Source organism: Pongo pygmaeus, chromosome 19, assembly GCF_028885625.2.
Source record: "Pongo pygmaeus isolate AG05252 chromosome 19, NHGRI_mPonPyg2-v2.0_pri, whole genome shotgun sequence".
Taxonomy (NCBI): Eukaryota; Metazoa; Chordata; class Mammalia; order Primates; family Hominidae; genus Pongo; species Pongo pygmaeus.
Genome location: NC_072392.2, coordinates 20,640,681 through 20,659,716, shown reverse-complemented (window position 1 = coordinate 20,659,716; position 19,036 = coordinate 20,640,681). Strand labels below are relative to the sequence as shown.

At 43.6% G+C, this 19,036-nt stretch overlaps 1 protein-coding gene across 2 annotated transcripts in view; it reads left to right on the top strand.

Annotated features, from left to right (window-relative positions):
- The window catches only part of LOC134738716 (uncharacterized), a 70,873-nt gene extending 55,338 nt beyond the window's left edge, over positions 1-15,535 (top strand). The window contains exons 1-2 of one of the 2 annotated variants that reach the window (XR_010124666.1): positions 14,235-14,376; positions 15,272-15,535. Coding sequence is in view for 1 of the 2 variants with exons in the window: in XM_063656240.1 (XP_063512310.1) it covers positions 15,272-15,338 (67 nt within the window). In the remaining variant the exon portion in view is untranslated. Of the gene's footprint in view, positions 1-14,234; positions 14,377-15,271 lie in introns of those variants that run through there. The other variant, XM_063656240.1, reaches the window with a different exon arrangement.
- Positions 15,536-19,036: the final 3,501 nt, after the last annotated feature.

Sequence of the window (19,036 nt, the reverse complement as noted above, 5' to 3'; positions counted from 1 at the left end):
AGTTCCTAATCCTGCAACTATTTTGACTTTGTTTCTGTTGTCTGTAATGTGTTCTGCTTTTACTTCCTGTTCCTGTGGGTAATGAGTCCAAATCCTTGTTTGCTTTTACCTACAAAGGAGTTCAATACTTAACTTAGTAAAGAATTTCTCAAGGATTTCAGGACTCTCCTACTATTTTCTCTAGCAATTTACAGGAAATGTTAGGGAAATTTGTCCCACCAGAGAAATTTCTAATTATCCTGTCAATAAAAAGAGTCAAACTCTGTAAAATATTTGAAGAGATTTATTCTGAGCCAAACATGAGGACCAATGACATGTGACATAGCCCTAGGAGATCCTAAGAACATGTACCCAAGGTGATTGGGCCATAGCTTGGTTTCATACATTCTAGGGAGACATAAGACAACAATCAATACATGTAAGATGGCTGGGCATGGTGGCTCACGCCTGTAATCCCAGCACTTTGGGAGGCCGAGGTGGGTGGATCAAAAGGTCAGGAGTTCAAGACCAGGTTGACCAACATGGTGAAACCCCATCTCTACTAAAAATACAAAAATTATCTGGGCATGGTGGCACGCACCTGTAATCCCAGCTATTCAGGAGGCTGAGGCAGGAGAATTGCCTGAACACAGGAAGCGGAGGTTACAGTGAGCCGAGATCGTGCCACTGCACTCCAGCCTGGGTGACAGAGCAAGACTCTGTTTCAAAATAATAATAATAATACATGTAAGATATACATTGGTTTGGTCCCGAAAGGTGAGACAACTCAAAGAGGGGGCTTCCAGGTCATAGGTGGATTCAGAGATTTTCTAATTGGCAACTGGTTGAAAGAGTTATTATCTAAAGACCTGGAATCCATAGAAGAGAATATCTGGGTTAAGATAAGGGGTTTGGGAAATCAAGGTTCTTATTATGCAGATGATGCCTTCAGGTAGCAGACTTCACAGAGAATGGATTGTACATGTTTTTTATCAGACTTAGAAAGGTGTCAGACTCTTAGTTAATTCTCTCCTGCATCAGGAAAAATACCTGGAAAGGGAAGGGGATTCTCTACTGAATGTAGATTTTCTCCACAAGATACAGCTGTGCAGGGCCATTTCAAAATATGTCAAAGAAATATATTTTGGGGTAAAATATTTCTATTTCTTTTGGGGCCTGCTATCTGTCATATTGGTATCTTTTTGCTACAAAGGGTCTATTTAAATCCAAAAATTAGCCAGGCATGGTGGCATGCACTTGTAATCCCAGCTACTCAGGAGGCTGAGGTGGGAGAATCACTTGAACCTGGGAGGCGGATGGAGGTTGCAGTGAGCCAAGATTGTGCCACTGCACTCCAGCCTTGGGGACAGAGTGAGACTCTGTCTCAAAAAAAGAAAAAAAGAGTCTATTTCATCAGTGTTAAGGTCTCTTGTTTTAACATTAATGGTGGTCAGTTGCACCTGAGTTCCAAGGGAGGAAGGTATAATGAGGCATATCGAACCACCCATTCCCATCATGGCCTGAAGTAGTGTTTCAGTTTATTTTGGAATCCCCTTGGCCAAGAAGAGGGGTCCATTCAGTTGGTTAAGGGGCTTAGAATTTTATTTTTGGTTTACAATCCAATATGTAGATGATCTGCTGATAGCCTAAGAAACTAAAGAGCAATGCCAAATTGATACTTTTGGCTTTGTTAGAATTCCTCACTTCAGAGGGGCTTAAGGCCTTACTAGACAAATTGTAATATTGCCAAACTGAGGTAAAATATTTAGGACATTTGTCACTGAAGAACACAAAAGTGTTATAATCTAGGAGTTAGCTAACTTTTCAGATGAAATGGTCTACAACAGGAAAAATAACTTAAAGACAATTTTAGAGACAAGTAGGATATTTTCCACAGTGGACTCCAAGGTCAAAAGACAAAACCACAACAAATTTAAAGATCTCAATTGACTTTATTATGAGCCTAGAATTGGGCAACACTCCATTCCAGAAAACAGAATAAGTGTTCCCACGAGCTGAGCAGAAGGGGTTGGCTTTATAGACAGAAGGGATGAAGAAAGCAGAAGCAAAGAACAAAGAGCATATCCCTGGTTTCAAAGCTACTTTTCTGGTAAGGTGGGCACAGGGAGACAGAACAATAGAGAATAACTGACTAGGTTATTCTCAGGTTGCTTCAGGCTGCTGCTTTTGTGTGAGGATTAAAGCAGAGAGAATTCATTATCATGCTGCTTAAAAATGGAAACTGGCCTGTTTGGGAAATCTCTCTCCTGTCAGATAACAACTTAGTTTTGGTTTTGTAACCTGGAACTTTAGCATAGGTGACTCTATTTTGATTTTTAGTCTGGTCCTTTGGGGCCTAGTGCAGGAGCTTCATCCAAAACAATGATCTCCCATAATTTTACTTTACTTAACACCAGCTTTTACAGGGCAGGCAAAAACCTCTGATGGAGCATTACATGACAATATTCCAGAATCTCTGACTTAGAACCTGAAAAGCCTTTTTTGTTTTGTTTTGTTTTTGAGACAGAATCTTGCTCTGTGGCCCAGGCTGGAGTGCAGTGGCATGATCTTGGCTCACTGCAGCCTCCTCCTCCTGGGTTCAAGCGGTTCTCATGTCTCAGCCATCTAAATAGCTGGGACTACAGGCACAGGCCACCACAGTTGGCTAATTTTTGTATTTTTAGTAGAGACGGGGTTTCACCATGTTGGGCAGAGTGGTCTCAAACTCCTGGCCTCAAGTGATCCGCCCACCTCCGCCTCCCAAAGTGCTGGGATTGCAGGCGTGAGCCACCGTGCCTAGCCTGAAGAGCCTTTTGAACAACTGAAATTGGCTATAGTCTCTCTCCGTGCTTCAAGAATTCCAAATTTTGAAAAACCTTTCCAAGTGATTTGCCATGAAAGGCACTGCTGGTAGTGTTCCTGGACCAAACCAAGGGTCTGGCTGCTTACTCTCATGGCCCAATAAGAAGATGCAGATGAACTGGGAAAGAAGAGAGTTTATTTCTGTAACCGGGTACAGGGAAAAGGTTGGGAAAATATCACCAAACCAACCCAAAATTGCAGTTTTCTAGAGCTTATATACCTTCTAAGTTATATATGTCTGCATGTAAGTGTGTATTCATTTAAATACATAAGTGATTAATTTCTAGTCTATAACTAAGGTCTGAGTCATGAAGACCTTCTTCTAGAACCTCAGTAAATTTACTTAATCTAAATGGGTCCAGATGTCAGGCGTGATTACCCTTATCTTGTCTCCTGCTAAATCACGGAGGTTTGGGAGATCCTTCAGACCCCCAACAAAACTTGTTTAATCTGACGGGGCACGGTGGCTCACGCCTATAATCCCAGCACTTTAGGAGGTCAAGGCAGGTGGATCACCTGAGGTCTGGAGTTCAAGACTAGCCTGGCCAACATGGTGAAACCCCATCTCTACTAAAAATACAAAAATTAGCTGGGCATGGTGGCTGGCGCCTGTAATCCCAGCTACTTGGGAGGCTGAGGCAGGAGACTCTCTTGAACTCAGGAAGTGGAGGTTGCAGTGAGCCGAGATCATGCCATTGCACTCCAGCCTGGGTAACAAGAGCAAAACTCTGTCTCAAAAAAAAACAAAAACAAAATAAAAAACCCAACTTGTTTAATCTTGGCCGGGCATGGCAGCTTATGCCTATTGTAAGCCCTGCACTTTGGGAGGCAGAGGTGGGTGGATCTTCTGAGGTCAGGATATTGTGACCAGCCTGGCCAATATAGTGAAACCCCGTCTCTACTAAAAATACAAATATTAGCTGGGCGTGGTGTCATGTGCCTATAGTCCCAGCTACTCAGGAAGCTGAGGCAAGAGAATCGCTTGAACCCAGGAGGTGGAGGGTGCAGTGAGCTGAGATTGTGCCACTGCCCTCCATCCTGGGCAACACAGTGAGACTCCATTTAAAAAATAAAAAATAAAACTTGTTTAATTCTAAACAGGTCCTGTTAAGAATTCCTTCATTATCCTGTCATGCTTCAAGGCCCAGAAAAGGCCTAGGCAAGACTCTGGGTGGGCTTCTGTTATATTCCAGCCTTTGCATAGGGGCACTGGGTCTTTCAGCTTTTAATATTTAACCTAACCACTCAGTGCCGAAGCAGTTGGCATGAAGGCCTGCCTGTTCAGCTGTTAGTGAGACCTGGCCTGCCACAGTAGAATTTAATTCAAAAGTTGGTATTAGACGATAGACCAGTAGCATATTTCTCAGTTCTTCTGGGTGCCTGGATGCCTTCGAGCTACGGCAGGAGCTGCTACACTTATTATAGGGGCTCAAGCCCTTACTTTGGGTCTTAATAAGAGAGATTAAAAAAACAAACTGCTTTTCCTACTCACACCACTCAACACAACACTTCACTTCTGACACCAGATGTGTGTGGGCTTGTCCTCACACACTAAGCAATTCTACAGTGGATACCAAATGGGAGTCCTCCCATTCAATTCAATTCTGACACTGTCTACCTGGGCATAGTGTCAGATCCCACAGGTTAAGGCTTAGTTCTATTTTCATAAGACTGGCCTATTTTCAGACACCAATTGCAAGTAACAGGTTGTCACCTATGCGTCTAACTGAGCAGCTATAAATTGGGGTTCCCACAACCCCATTCTAATTTGTTAGGAAGTTCACAGAACTCAAGGAAACATTTACTTATGTTTAACAGCTTATTATATTAGTAAGGAATATTATAAAGGATGCAGATGAATAGCCAGGCAGAAGTGATCCATAGGGCAAGGTATGGAAGGGAAGGGGCAATAAGCTTCCAGCTTCCATGTCCTGTCCTGCAGCACACCCCCATGGCATCCTGTAAGCATGCCACCCTACAGACAGCTCCATCTATTCAGCAATTCAGAAGCTCTCTGAACCCCATCTTTTTGGAATGTTCTGGAGGCTCATTATGTAGGCATGATTGATCAATCATTGGCCATTGGTAATCAACTCAAGCTTCAGGCCCTCTCTACTCTCCAGTGTTAGCAGGTGGGGCTGAAAGTGCCAAGCCTCTAATTGTATGGTTGGTTTCCCTGACAACCAGCCCCATCCTAAGTCTATCTGGGAACCCCCAGCCACTAATCATCTCACTAGCATACAGAAAGACACTTAATCACTCCAGACATCCCAAGAGTTTAGGAGCTGGTATGTCAGGAACCAGGAACAAAAACCAAAGTCACAATATCAAAGCATCTGAAGGAAATCAAATGATTTTACCCTAAAATATATTTCCTCGACATAGCTCAAGGCAGATATTCAGAAGGGTTGGAAATACAAAAATAACTAAAAAGCTGCCTTTTGTGGGGGAGATTTGCATCTGTAGAGAAATCTGCAGTGATGAAGCCAGGCTGTCTCTGAGGCCTTCCCTCATCCAGATCTGGGAAAGATTAACCAAGAGTCTGACACCTTTAAAGTCTAACAGAAACATTCACCAACTATCCTCTCTGAGTGTTGCTACCGTGAGGCTTCATCTATATAACAAGACCCTCTTTGCTAGCCAGGCCTCCTCTTCTTCCCCTCCATAACCTGTGTTGCCGCCATAAACTGATCTAACACCGTAATCTGGTTTTGGCCATGCTGTGAGCCCCCATTGTTAATGTAACCTCAAGATAGTACATAAGCTTCGGAACCCCACTGGGGAGTGGGGGTAATCACTCTGCGATTTTCCTTCTGTGCATATTAGTACATTTCTATGTCATTTCTCCTATTAATTTACCCATTGTGAGTTGATTTTTCAGCAGAATTTTCCCTTGCCCTCTACAGTTTTGGTGCTGTGAGCAGGATACTGTTGACAGAAAGGTTACATAACAGGCACTGTAACTTAAAGAAATTTAAAGTTAGTTTTATCCCGAGTGAAGTTTGGAGACTAATTCTCTGGGAAATACAGACTCAGAACAAACCAAAAATGTCTCCCCAAGTGGGCTACACGAGATAGTATTTATACATTCTGTTATATGGAAATGGAGAAGCAAAGGTGACATTCCTACAATTCTGATTGGTGCTCAGTGACGTTGTACATAAGATAAAGCAAATACGTGGTTAACATATATAGGGTGTGAAAATAAGTAATTCAAAATCTAAGCTTTTGGAACCTTAAAATATTTTGAGCCTTAAGGGAATGTGATTATGGGACCTGAGTCACATAAACTGGCAGCTGTAACCTAGGAAGCTGTAACTTTTGTTTCCCTGATTATACATTAGTCTTTTTTCTTACCTAAATTATTTTGTAAAATGTTGTAAATGAATGAAGGATGCCAGGGAAGACCCCTTCCCTCTCAACTATTGATCTTCATCATAGATTAACTTCCCTCTTTCCTCTCTCACACAAAGATTTCATGAGGATCACATTGTCTAAAATGGAATGTTAAATACACTTTTTGTGTATTTAACATCTAACAATGGAAAGGAAGTGAAAACATGCTGCAGCTAATTAAACTGTAACTAATAAACCAGCCCTGTGTAGAAAATGTTATAATCCTACTAGATTTTTTTTGTTTTCTGCCAATATAAGTGAGACCTTAACTTGTCTTTTTTTTTTTTTTTTTTTTTTGAGATGGAGTCTCGCTCTGTTGCCCAGGCTGCAGTGCAGTGGTGCGATCTCGGCTCACTGCAACCTCCGCCCCCCGGGTTCAAGCAATTCCCCTGCCTCAGCCTCCTGAGTAGCTGGGACTACAGGCGTGTACGCCAGCATGCCCGGCTAATTTTTTGTATTTTAGTAGAGATGGGGCTTCACCATGTTGACCAGGATGGTCTCAATCTCCCGACCTTGTGATCTGCCTGCCTCGGCCTCCCAAAGTGCTGGGATTACAGACGTGAGCCACCGCACCCGGCCGAGACCTTAACTTTTAATTTCGGAGCACTGGAGTCTGTGTTTTCTGGATGGCAATTGCCAGTTTTTCACTTGAATAAACTCTTTAAAACTGGATGCTGATCCTTTCAATTATTTCAGGTTGACAAGGGTAAAAGGTTAACGAGCATGTAGGCATCTTAGGAGATGACTGATTCTATACTGTCTTTGTGCTTCGTGGGATAGGCAAGGTTGTAATCAATAATCCAGTGAAGTATTTGACAAACTCAAGCCTTGCAGGCGAGAGTTCAGCTTTAGTCCATAGGCCCAGTTTCTATTACCCATATGTCCAACTTGCAGCCATCTTGGGCCACTTTTAAGATTTTCCTTTTTCTGACAAAACCAAAGCTCTGCTCTTCTGAAGCCACAGCTTAGGGAACCCAGCACCTGACCAGCCTGTAGAAGGATTAGACATTCTTACCAGCCAGGCTCCCTGCCTCTCTTTCTGCAGAATCCAGTCAAGCAGAAGGTAAAAGTCACTGTCTCTATTTTCCTCTGCGAAATCTTGATTAATGGGAGAAAAGGATTTGTGTCTAGTCTTGGGTGTAGCGACTCTTGTGTACTTTTTGGTATAAGTATTCATATTGTTTGATCTCCTCCTCCGATGGATCCTTTAAATTAGAAACATTTCTAATTTTTTTTTAAAAAAAGGATTTTAGAGATCCCTTATTCTAAACAATTGCCTTATTTGTATTTATGAGAAAATTAAATTAAAAGAAAGACAGCATAGTGCTGTCATGACTAGATTTAGAAATTCTCTTGAGAAAATTAACAATCAAAAATTTGACCTACCCAGGCATGGTGGCTCATGCCTGTAATCCCAACATTTGGTAGGCCAAGGCAGGTGGATCACTTGAGGCCAGGAGTTCGAGACCAGCCTGGCCAACACTGCGAAACCCTGTCTCTACTAAAACTACAAAAATTAGCTGGGCGTGGTGGCACACACCTGTAGTTCCAGCTACTTGGGAGACTGAGGGATGAGAATCACTTGGACCCAGGAGGCAGGGGTTGCAGTGAGCCAAGATGGTGCCACTGCATTCCAGCCTGGGTGACAGAGTCAGACGCCACCTAAAAAAAAAAAATTGACCTAAAACAAAGTTAAAATCCTTTGTATGCTCAAACTGCCTGCTTTGGATCCCCTGTAGGATTTACAATGACTGCATTCTATCTTCCAGTTTAGGAGTTAAAATTCCACACTTTAACCACCATAGCCTGGATTCAATGTTCAATTCCCAGTCAGGGAATCAGTCTCATTTGGTTTGACATTTGTGTGACTTTTTACTTTTGGGAGCGACCAATTTTTATTGAGGAGGGTACCTTTGGTAAAAGAGTTCAAAAGCCAGGAGTATTAGCTACTTGTTCTGAATAAAGTCTGATAATAAGAGATTTGCAAATATTTTCCTAAAGAGCTCTATGGTCAGAAGTGGGCTTAATTAAAAGCTGATATTCAAGCTACATACATTTTTTTTTTAAAGGCCTTTCTGCTTTTTGGATCCTGTTTTAGGGATTTTTTTTTTCTAGTCAACTGAAACCCCACGTGTGTGTGTGTGTGTGTATGTGTATGTGTGTGTTGTGTTGTGTGTGTGTGTTTCTTTTTTTCTTCTTCTTCTTTTTTGAAACCCCTTTTTGAGTTATGTGCTTCCTTCCTTGAGAATTGTTCTCCCATTTACTTCTTTTTTTTTTTTTTTTGATGGCATCTCGCTCTCTTGTCCAGGCTGGAGTGCAGTGGTGCAACCTCTGCCTCCCTGGTTCAAGCTATTCTCCTGCCTCAGCCTCCCAAGTAACTGGGATTACAGACATGCACCACCACGCCTGGCTAATTTTTGTATTTTTAGTAGAGACGGCGTTTCACCACGTTGGCCAGGCTGGTTTCGAACTCCTGACCTCAGGTGATCTGCCCGCCTCGGCCTCCCAAAGTGCTAGGATTACAGGCATGAGCCACTGTGCCCAGCCTCTCCCATTTACTTCTAATCCTCCCTGCTTCTCCTTGTTTTGTCATCTTCAGTGCCACATAAAGGCATCTAGAAGGGACTTCTAATGACTCTGAGACCCTTGAGGAAAACAGAAAAAGGCTCCACTCACCCCCTTTCTAAAGTCTTCTGTTTTCCTTGAGAAATTCTTCCTCCAAAGAGTTGCAGGCAGGTTCCCCTCCATCTAAATCTCTGCTCCCTCTTGCATTGCATTGCATGATCTCTTCGGCTTTGTGGGGGTAGCAGGGATTACTCTGTGCTATGAGGGAACACAACCTTTGTGTGTGTGAGATAGCTGGCTGGTCACTGGTGAGGGCTGCAGTTTTGGAGATGGCTGACTGCAGCTGTTCGCAAGGGACTACTCATTTCTTTGGGTGTTTAGATAAGAAAGGTGCAGTGTGGACACTTGGAGGCTGTGGAAACACTCACCATCAAGGCACAGGACTCTCAAGAGAATGAGCTCAGCACAGAATGGGCTGATTGGCATTGGGTTGCTGTTGCAGTAAGGTGCACTGTGGAAGCATTGTACAAGACTTGGTCCTGACCGGGCACAGTGGCTCGCACCTGTAATCCCAGCACTTTGGGAGGCCGAGGGGAGCGGATCACCTGAGGTCGGGAGTTTGAGACCAGCCCAACCAACATGAAGAAACCCCGTCTCTACTAAAAATACAAAATTAGCTGGGCATGGTGGTGCATGCCTGTAATCCCAGCTACTCAGGAGGCTGAGGCAAGAAAACCAGTTGAACCCAGGAGGCGTATGTTGAGGTGATCGCACCATTGCACTCCAGCCTGGGCAACAAGAGCAAAACTCCGTGTCAAAAAAAAAAAAAAAAAAAAAGACTTAGTCCTATGGAGTGTCCCTCTTTAGGGGGACCTGGGATTCAATGTAAAAATAAGATCCTTGGCTGGGCACGGTGGCTCACGCCTGTAATCTCAACATTTTGGGAGGCCGAGGCAGGCGGATCACCTGAGGTCGGTAGTTTGAAACCTGCCTGGCCAACACGGTGAAACTCCATCTCAACAAACAATACCAAAATTAGCCAGGCATGGTGGCAGGCACCTGTAATCCCAGCTACTCAGGAGGCTGAGGCAGGAGAATCACTTGAACTTGGGAGGCATAGGTTGCAGTGAGCCGAGATCAAGCCACTGCACGCCAGCCTAGGCAATAGAGTGAGTGAGACTCCGTTGCAAAAAAAAAAAAAAAGAGATCCTTGATTTTTGGGGATCTAGATGCTCTGCCTTCCAGCTGTGCTTGCTTTTCACATATTTATTTATTCATTTTATTTTATTTTTTAAATCGAGATGGAGTCTTGCTCTGTCACTCAGGCTGGAGTGCAATGGTGCAATTTCAGCTCATTGCAACCTCTGCCACCCGGATTCAAGCGATTCTCGTGCCTTAGCCTCCTGAGTAGCTAGGACTACAGGTGTGCATCACCACGCCTGGCTAATTTTTTGCACTGTTTTGTATTTTACAAATAAAATGGTCCCACTATGATTTGTCTGTGATAGAAAAGGGGGACTAGAGACAGAAAAATTATGTTTCAGAAAAAAACCACAGTACACCTGCTATTATTATTATTGGGCTGAATCTTGAAATCTTTCCAGCTACAAGTCTCCAGACTAGCGTTTTTCCATTTTTCTCCCATTTTTCTGACTTGGACTCACTGGAAATTAAAACTGTTTTTCTTGAAGCCCTGCATACTGAAGCTAGACAACTTGATATAAACTTTGGGATAAATCACCAGAGCAACTTAATGTAAATAGCCTTCATGCCTGCTGGTGTATGGGCTACTCAGAAAGGTTACTTGAACACCTGATTTGAACTACAGTCCAGAAAAATCTGTCAGCATGCCACCACACGCCGGGCGCAGTGGCTCAAGCCTGTAACCCCTGCACTTTAGGAGGCTGAGGCAGGTGGATCACCTGAGGTCAGGAGTTTGAGACCAGCCCTGACAACATGGTGAAAACCTGGTCTCTACTAAAAATATCAAAATTAGCCAGGCATGGTTGTGCACACTTATAATCCCAGCTACTCAGGAGGCTGAGGCAGAAGAATTGCTTAAACCCGGGAGGTGGAGGTTGCAGTGAGCCAAGATTGTGCCACTGCACTCCAGACCTATCCCATCTGCAATGTCACCTCCTAAAACTAGACAAAGCTGTTTAACCAAACTGACTTATTCTCAGTATGAAGAGTGATTTAAAAGAATATGGGAAAATGTATATAATTTGCTCTTTTCTGCTTATCTCAATTTGTTTTTCCCCTCCTTTGCCTATTTCTTATCTAACAACCTCTAACTTAAATCTCTTCAAAGCTATCAACTTGCCTTTTTTTTTTTCTTTGAGACACTGTCTTGCTCTGTCACCCAGTTTGGAGTGCAGAGACACGATCTTGGCTCACTGAAACCTCCACTTCCTGGGCTCAAGCAATCCTCCCACCTCAGCCTCCCAAGTGGCTGGACTACAGGCGCATGCACCACCACGCTTGGCTAATTTTTGTATTTTTTGTAGAGACAGGGTTTCACCATATTGGCCAGGCTGGTCTCAAACTCCTGAGCTCAGGAAATGCACCTGCCTCGGCCTCCCAGAGTGTGTGATTACAGGCGTAAGCCATTGCACCTGGCTTCAACTTGCCTTTCCATATGTGAAATTATCTGGAGGTAAAAGTCTCAAAGTGGGGACTGAAGAAAATAAAAATATTTCACCCCAAAATATACTTCCTTTTTTTTTTTTTTTGAGACGGAGTCTCACTCTGTTGCCCAGGCTGGAGTGCAGTGGTGCAATCTTGGTCCACTGCAAGCCCCGCCTCCCGGGTTCACGCCATTCTAACGCCTCAGCCTCCCAAGTAGCTGGGACTACAAACACCCACCACCATGCCCGGCTTATTTATTTATTTATTTATTTTGTATTTTTAGTAGAGGCAGGGTTTCACTGTGTTACCCAGGATCTCCTGACCTCGTGATCCACTCGCCTCGGCCTCCCAAAGTGCTGGGATTACAGGCGTGAGCCACCGCGCCCAGCCTATACTTCCTTGATATAGTTTAAGATGGCTATTCAGAAGGGCTGGAAATACAAAAATAACTAAAAAGCTGCCTTTTGTGGGGGAGATTTGATCTGTAGAGAAATCTGCACTGATGAAGCCGGGCCGTCTCTGAGGCCTTCCCTCATCCAGATCTGGGAAAGATTAACTGAGAGTCTGACACCTTTAAGTCTAAAAGAAACATTCACCATCTATTCTCTCTCGAGGGCCGCTACCTGTGAGGCTTCATCTACATAACAAGACCCTCTTTGCTAGCCAGGCCTCCTCTTCTTCCCCTCCATAACTGCCATAATCTGATCTACCACCCTACCACCGTAATCTGGTTTGGCTCATGCTCTGAGCCCTGATTCTTTCTGTAACCTCAAGAGGGTAAGTAAGCTTCTGAATCCCATTGAGGGGTTAGGATAATCACTGCGATTTTCCTTTTGTGCACATTAGTAAATTTCTATGTTATTCCTCATATTAATCTGCCTTTTGTGAGTTGGTTTTTCAGTAAACATTCAGAGGGTGAAGGGGAAGTTTTCCCTTGGCCCCTAGAGTCATTTGACTTATTTTTATGTCCCCCATACCGTGATAGCTATCTTACCAGTGCATAAACCTGGCACTTGTAGGTGTGCCATGGGACTAGCTGTGAACAAGCATTATTATCCAATGCCTATATTGTGCTTGGGAGATGCAATCTCCTAAACTCTGCTATCTCAACAGACTTTGATCAAATAGATGATCATGGTTGTACAATGTTGATTTAGTCTGGATATTTGTCCTTGCCCAAATCTCAGGTTGAATTGTAATCCCCCATGCTGGAGGTGGGGCCTGGTAGAAGGTGTTTGGATCTTGGGGCTGGATCCCTCATGGCATGGTGCTGTCTTCCTGATAGTGAGTTCTTGCGAGATCTGGTCACTTAAAAGTGTGTGGTACCTCCCCCCACCCCGCTCCACTGCCCGCCCATGCCACGACCTGCCTCACTTGCTCCTGCTTTTGCCATGTGATGTGCCTGTTTCCCCTTCGCCTTCTACCGTGATTGAAAGCTTCCTGAGGCTTCACCAGAAACCAGGCAGATGCCAGTACCATGCTTCCTGTAAAGCCTGCAGAACCATGAGCCAATTAAACCTCTTTTCTTTATAAATTACCCATTCTCAGGTATTTCTTTATAGCAGTGTAAGAACAGCCTAACACAAATGGTAATAAAAGAAGACACTGGGCTCCAATGTGATTTATCTGACTTTTCTGTTAAAAATTCAGCTTTGACCTGTTAAATAAAATTTATAGGATGCAATTAGTCTGGAGTGAGCTTCTGCACTAGGCCGAAAAGACCAAACCAAAATAGGATTCTTCATGCTGAAGTTCCACACCAACAAGCCAAAACTAAATTGTTTATCTGACCTTCCAGGGACTCAGGACACACAGGGATAATAGCCAAATCCCGAAACAGGCCAGTTTTAGCCAGCATGATAGGACATCCCCTCTGCTTTAAACTTTGCAGATGCTCCCAATAAACCCATCCTAAATTAAAAATATTACAAATTAAGTCATTTTAAGTTGGGGACCATCATACAAGGAAAGTCACTTTGAAACCACTCATCTGCTTTTTGTTCTCTGTTTCTGCTTTCCACAGCCCTTTTCTGCCTATCAAGCCAAACCTCCTCGTTCAGCTCATCGGAACACTCATTCTGTTTTACAAGAATGAGTTATTGCCCAATTCTTGAGTCACAAATAAAAGCCGATTAAGATTTTTAAACTTGTGCTTTTTGTCTTTTGACAGATCACATTTGCTGATGGGTCACATACAGGATGCAAACAGCCAACTTAGGCTTCCTATGCTGTGGTAGCTGCTCATGAAATTGTGGGAGCTTATTTTGCCTGGAATCAGTTCAGCACAATTCAAGTTAATGAATAGCTTACATTTACTAGGGCTTGGCTCAGGACTTCAAACAAATGGACGTACTGATATAGTAAATGTCTGTTTAGTGTCAGTCATGCAACAGGGAAGATTCTGAAAAATAGGAGATTCTTGACTTTGACAGGAAGTAAACTATCTCAGAAAATTAAGAGCTGGCTCACACCTGTAGCCCTAGCACTTTGGAGACCAAGGTAGGAGGATCACTTGAGCCCATTTCAAGTCTACAGTGAGTCGTGTTCATGCCAATGCACTCCTGCCTGGGCAACAGAGCAAAGAGACTCCGTCTTAAAGGAAAAAAAAAAAAAAAAGAAAGAAAAGCAAAAGAAAAGAAAATTAAGACCTGAGTGTTTAGAGACATTACACTGTAGCATTCACATGGGCAAAACAATGCCATTTCTAAAGGAAATAATTTTGCTGAAGAGCAGCAAAGGCCGCTCTTCAAATACGGCAGACCCAAACTTAGAAGTCCCACTTTTTTTTCTTTCTTTTTTTTCAGACAGGGTCTTGCTGTGTCGCCCAGGCTGAAGTGCAGTGGTGTGATCTCGGCTCACTGCAATCTCTGCCTCCTGGGTCCAAGAGATTCTCCTGCCTCAGCCTCCCAAGTAGCTGGGACCATAGGCATGCGCCACCAAGCCCGGGTAATTTTTGTAGTTTGGGTAGAGATGGGGTTTAGCCATGTTGCCCAGGCTGGTCTCGAACTCCTGGACTCAAGTGATCTGCCTGCCCCCACCTCCCAAAGTGCTGGAATTACAGGTGTGGCCCTCCATGCCCGGCCAGAAGTCTCACTTTTAACATAAGTAACTTTTATTTACTCTCAAAACTATGCATCACAAAAGGAAATCGACAAATGGAATAAGAAAGGGGCTAAAAAAATCTGACTGGACTATGGGAATTAGCTAACAAAATAATATTGTACCATGGTTCCCATTTGCTTGATTAGTAATGTTGTGTCATCAACAAAACCATCCCCCAGTGAAAAGGGATCTTAAAGGCACTCCACTTCACTATGCCTGCTGAGCAGGTAGCATCATCCAAAACGTTGATGTGCAGGTTGTTGATGGGATTCTCTTAAGGCCACTCCCCAGGTACATACAGAAGGTTCTCTTCCACCAGCTTCACCAGGGACCTCACAGCAGCTGGATTCTGTAGAACTAAGGCCTGTGGAAGGCAAAATATTTTTGCCACGTTATGTTTTCTAGGATGTCCACATAGCCCATAGTCTATTGTGGTTCAGGAATGATGCAAATCATGCTGTCATACTCACTGTTACCCTCAGTCCTCTGGACAAACAGAGCAGATGAATTGGACTCTAAAACCTCATTTAGAAATCTGCTGGCCTAAAATGGCCTCATGCTTTAGTGCTAGCCTTGTTAAAAATGAGAGCAACCCTGCAAGCAAGCACAGTATTGCTCCCTTTGAAATTATGTTTGGCAGTCCTAGGAATTGGGTCTGAGACCATGTCCTGGGCCCAATTTAACTGAATCCTCTCATAATCATGTTCTGTACTTAAAAGGGCTTCTCTCTTCCCTGCAGACATAAAACCAGAAGGATTCAGAAGGATCTGCCAAAGGAAATCTGCCACCCCATCAACGATCGATGATTTCATGTACATAAGGGTGTTCTAGAGGAAAGATGGCTGTCACCACCCTGCGAGGGACCCTTTCACATGTTCTGATATGATTATCAAGGTGAAAGAAAAATCCATCTGGATTCATGCTTTCAACTGGATTTGGATTCCCACAAGGACTTGAAACTTAAATCTTCTAGAATAAATGATATTGGTACTGAATTCAACTGAAAAGAACTATTTTTGTGAACTTATTATTACTATTATCATAAACAGCCCTGCTGGCCTATTCACAGCAGTGATGATTTCAATTACTTTAAGACTCATAATTTACTAGAAACAAACATGTTATTTGCAACACTACTTTTCTTTCTGTACTCCCAGTAATGGTCCCCACAATTATTTATTTCCCATCTGCTCTATATTGTGTTTTCAGGATAGATATGGCCCAAATTTATAAGACCAACAATCTGATTGTCGTCAGAGTGAAGGTGGGACCATCTTTTTTTTTTTTTTTTTGAGACGGGGTTTTGCTCTTGTCACCCAGGCTGCAGTGCAATGGCACGATCTCGGCTCACTGCAGCCTCCACCTTGCGGGTTCAAGCGATTCTTCTGCCTCAGCCTCCCGAGTAGCTGGGATTTCAGGCACCCTCCACCATGCCCGGCTAATTTTTTTTTTTTTTTTTTTTGAGATGGAGTCTTGCTCTGTCACCCAGGCTAGAGTGCAGTGGCCTGATCTCAGCTCACTGTAACCACCACCTCCCAGGTTCAAGCAATTCTCCTGCTTCAGCCTCCCGAGTAGCTGGGATTACAGATGCCTGCCATTGCACCTGGCTAATTTTTGTATTTTTAGTAGAGACAGGGTTTGACCATGTTGGCCAGGATGGTCTCGATCTCTTGACCTCGTGATCCACCCGCCTTGGCCTCCCAAAGCGCTGGGATTACAGGCGTGAACGCCTGGCTAATTTATGTATTTTTAGTAGAGACAGGGTTTCACCACGTTGGCCAGGCTGGTCTCGAACTCCTGACCTCAGTGATCCACCTGCCTAGGCCTCCCAAAGTGCATTTTTGGGAACACTAACATAACTAATATGCATCACAATACTCAAGCCCTACGTTTGACACGAAATGTCTGAGGCTAAGTAGTTTGCATAACCAGAATTGCATCCCCTAGGCTCTCCCATTATGAAATCTGATTATTAAGAGGCTTATTTGAGGCCATACAAGGACAAAAGGAAACGTTAAATACAGTCCTTGGAGGAATAGAAATAGACAAGCGTAGCTAATGCTTGTTGATACTGATACTTTCAATAATAAACTTAATGCTTTGAGACAATTACAAAAACACATAATACAATTGCAATGGCAACGGCCAAAAATTCAGAATTGGACTGTTGAGAAGTAATGTAATGCCCAAACAAAAATTCACCACAAGGATCTCAGAGGGATTTGGCAATAAAGCAGCTTAGCAATTAGCTAGAAAAAAGCTCTGAGATTTCATCACTCGTTCAGCATGACATACTGCTATCATAATAAAACTATTGATTGGACTGATGTGGAAAATGGCCGATGGGTGGGTTTGTCCTCAAGACTTAACGTAATAAGAGCTACGCACATGGCTGGGCATGGTGGCTCACACCTGTAATTCCAGCACTTTGGGAGGCCGAGGCGGGCAGATCTGAGGTCGGGAGATTGAGACCAGCCTGACCAACATGGCGAAACCCTGTCTCTACTAAAAGTACAAAATTAGCTGGGCGTGGTGGTGCATGCCTGTAGTTCCAGCTACTCAGGAGGCTGAGGCAGAATTGCTTGAACCCGGGAGGCAAAGGTTGCGGTGAGCCGAGATTACGCCATTGCACTCCAGCCTAGGCAACAAGAACAAAATTCCATCTCAAAAAAAAAAAAAAAAAAAAAAGAGAAAAAGAAAAGGAAAAAGAAAAGTCTTAAAATTTTAGATAGGTGCTGCAGGTAAGCCACTCCTTAGTCTTAGATTGGGTAAGACTTTGTAAGCAACTACAAAATGATACTCAAATAGTTAACTGCATGAAAGAGCAAGTGATAAAGACAGCACAGCAGTTTGTAACATTAATGTGTGCCGAAGGAGAATTTTTGCACATTGCTAATCAAGTTTGCTTTAACCATTCACCATTAGTATGATGTGTTTAGAGGTTTTTCCCCGAGGTGCATATTCTACTGACTGTTAAATTCATCCCATTGAGATCCTGATCATTGCTTTTACAACAGGCTGAATGTTTATGTACACCCAAAATTCATATGTTGAAATCCTAACTAACCCCAAGGTGATGGTATCAGGAGGTGGGGTCTTTGGGAGGTGATTAGGTCATAAAGACAGAGAACTCATGAATGGGATTAGTGGCCTTGTAGAAGAGAGCCCCGAGACACCCTTCACTCCTTCCAGCATGTGAGGTGAAAGTGAGAAGATGTAAGTCTATGAGGAAACAGGCCCTCACCAGACATCAGATCTGTGGGAGCCTTGTTCTTGGAGTTCCAGCTTCCAGAACTATAAGAAATAAATTTTTGTTGTTTATAAGCCAGTCAGTCTATGATGTTTTGTTCTAACAGTCTGATCAGCTTTGCTGTTTTACTGTGGGCTCGCTGAGTATTTTAATGGCTGCAAACTGCCCAGAGAAAGGTTAAAAAAAAAAAGCAATGGAGATCATTAGTAAATTATAGCATTACTGACCCGGCATGGTGGCTCACGCCTGTAATCCCAGCACTTTGGGAGGCCAAGGCGGGTGGATCACGAGGTCAGGAGATCAAGACCATCCTGGTTAACACGGTGAAACCCCATCTCTACTAAAAATACAAAAAATTGGCCGGGAGTGCTGGCAGGCACCTGTAGTGCCAGCTACTCGGGAGGCTGAGGCAGGAGAATGGTGTGAACCCGGGAGGCGGAGCTTGCAGTGAGCTGAGATCATGCCACTGCACTCCAGCCTGGGGGACAGCAAGACTCCATCTCAAAATAAATAAATAAATAAATAAATAAATAAATAAATTACAGTATTATTATAAAATAATAATACCCAGCACTTTGGGAGGCTGAGACGGGCAGATCACGAGGTCAGGAGATCGAGACCATCCTGGCTAACACGGTGAAACCCCGTCTCTACTAAAAATACAAAAAAAGTAGCCGGGCATGGTGGTGGGCGCCTGTAGTCCCAGCTACTCGGGAGGCTGAGGCAGGAGAATGGTGTGAACCTGAGAGGCAGAGCTTGCAGTGAACTGAGATCGCGCCACTGCACTCCAGCCTGGGCGACAGAGCGAGACTCCGTCTCAAAAATATAATAATAATAATAATGATAACAAAGGGGGGGAAACTATAAAGGTAAATAAAAATAAGATGGCATTTGTTTTGTTTCCAAAAGGAAAAGAGACCCCTTCTTCCCCTCCCCTTTCTTAGAACATTTCCTTGAGAAAGCCTGTATTTGTAAATCCTTCCTCTGTTCCTTCAGATACTTATGCAAGTCTTTTTAAAGTTTAAATAAATCTTTTACCAGAATTAAAACCCAAAACTGTTTTTCTGAAAAGCCTGGGAGCCCCCTCTCGTAAGTGTAACATCAAGGACGACAGTGCCCCATGTTGCTGTCACCAAGGGTGTGTCAAGACGCACCTAGGTGCCTTGCACAACCTGCTTTTTTTTTGAGACAGAGTCTCACACTGTCGCCTGGCCTGGAGCGCAGCGGTGTGATCTCGGCTCACTGCAACCTCCA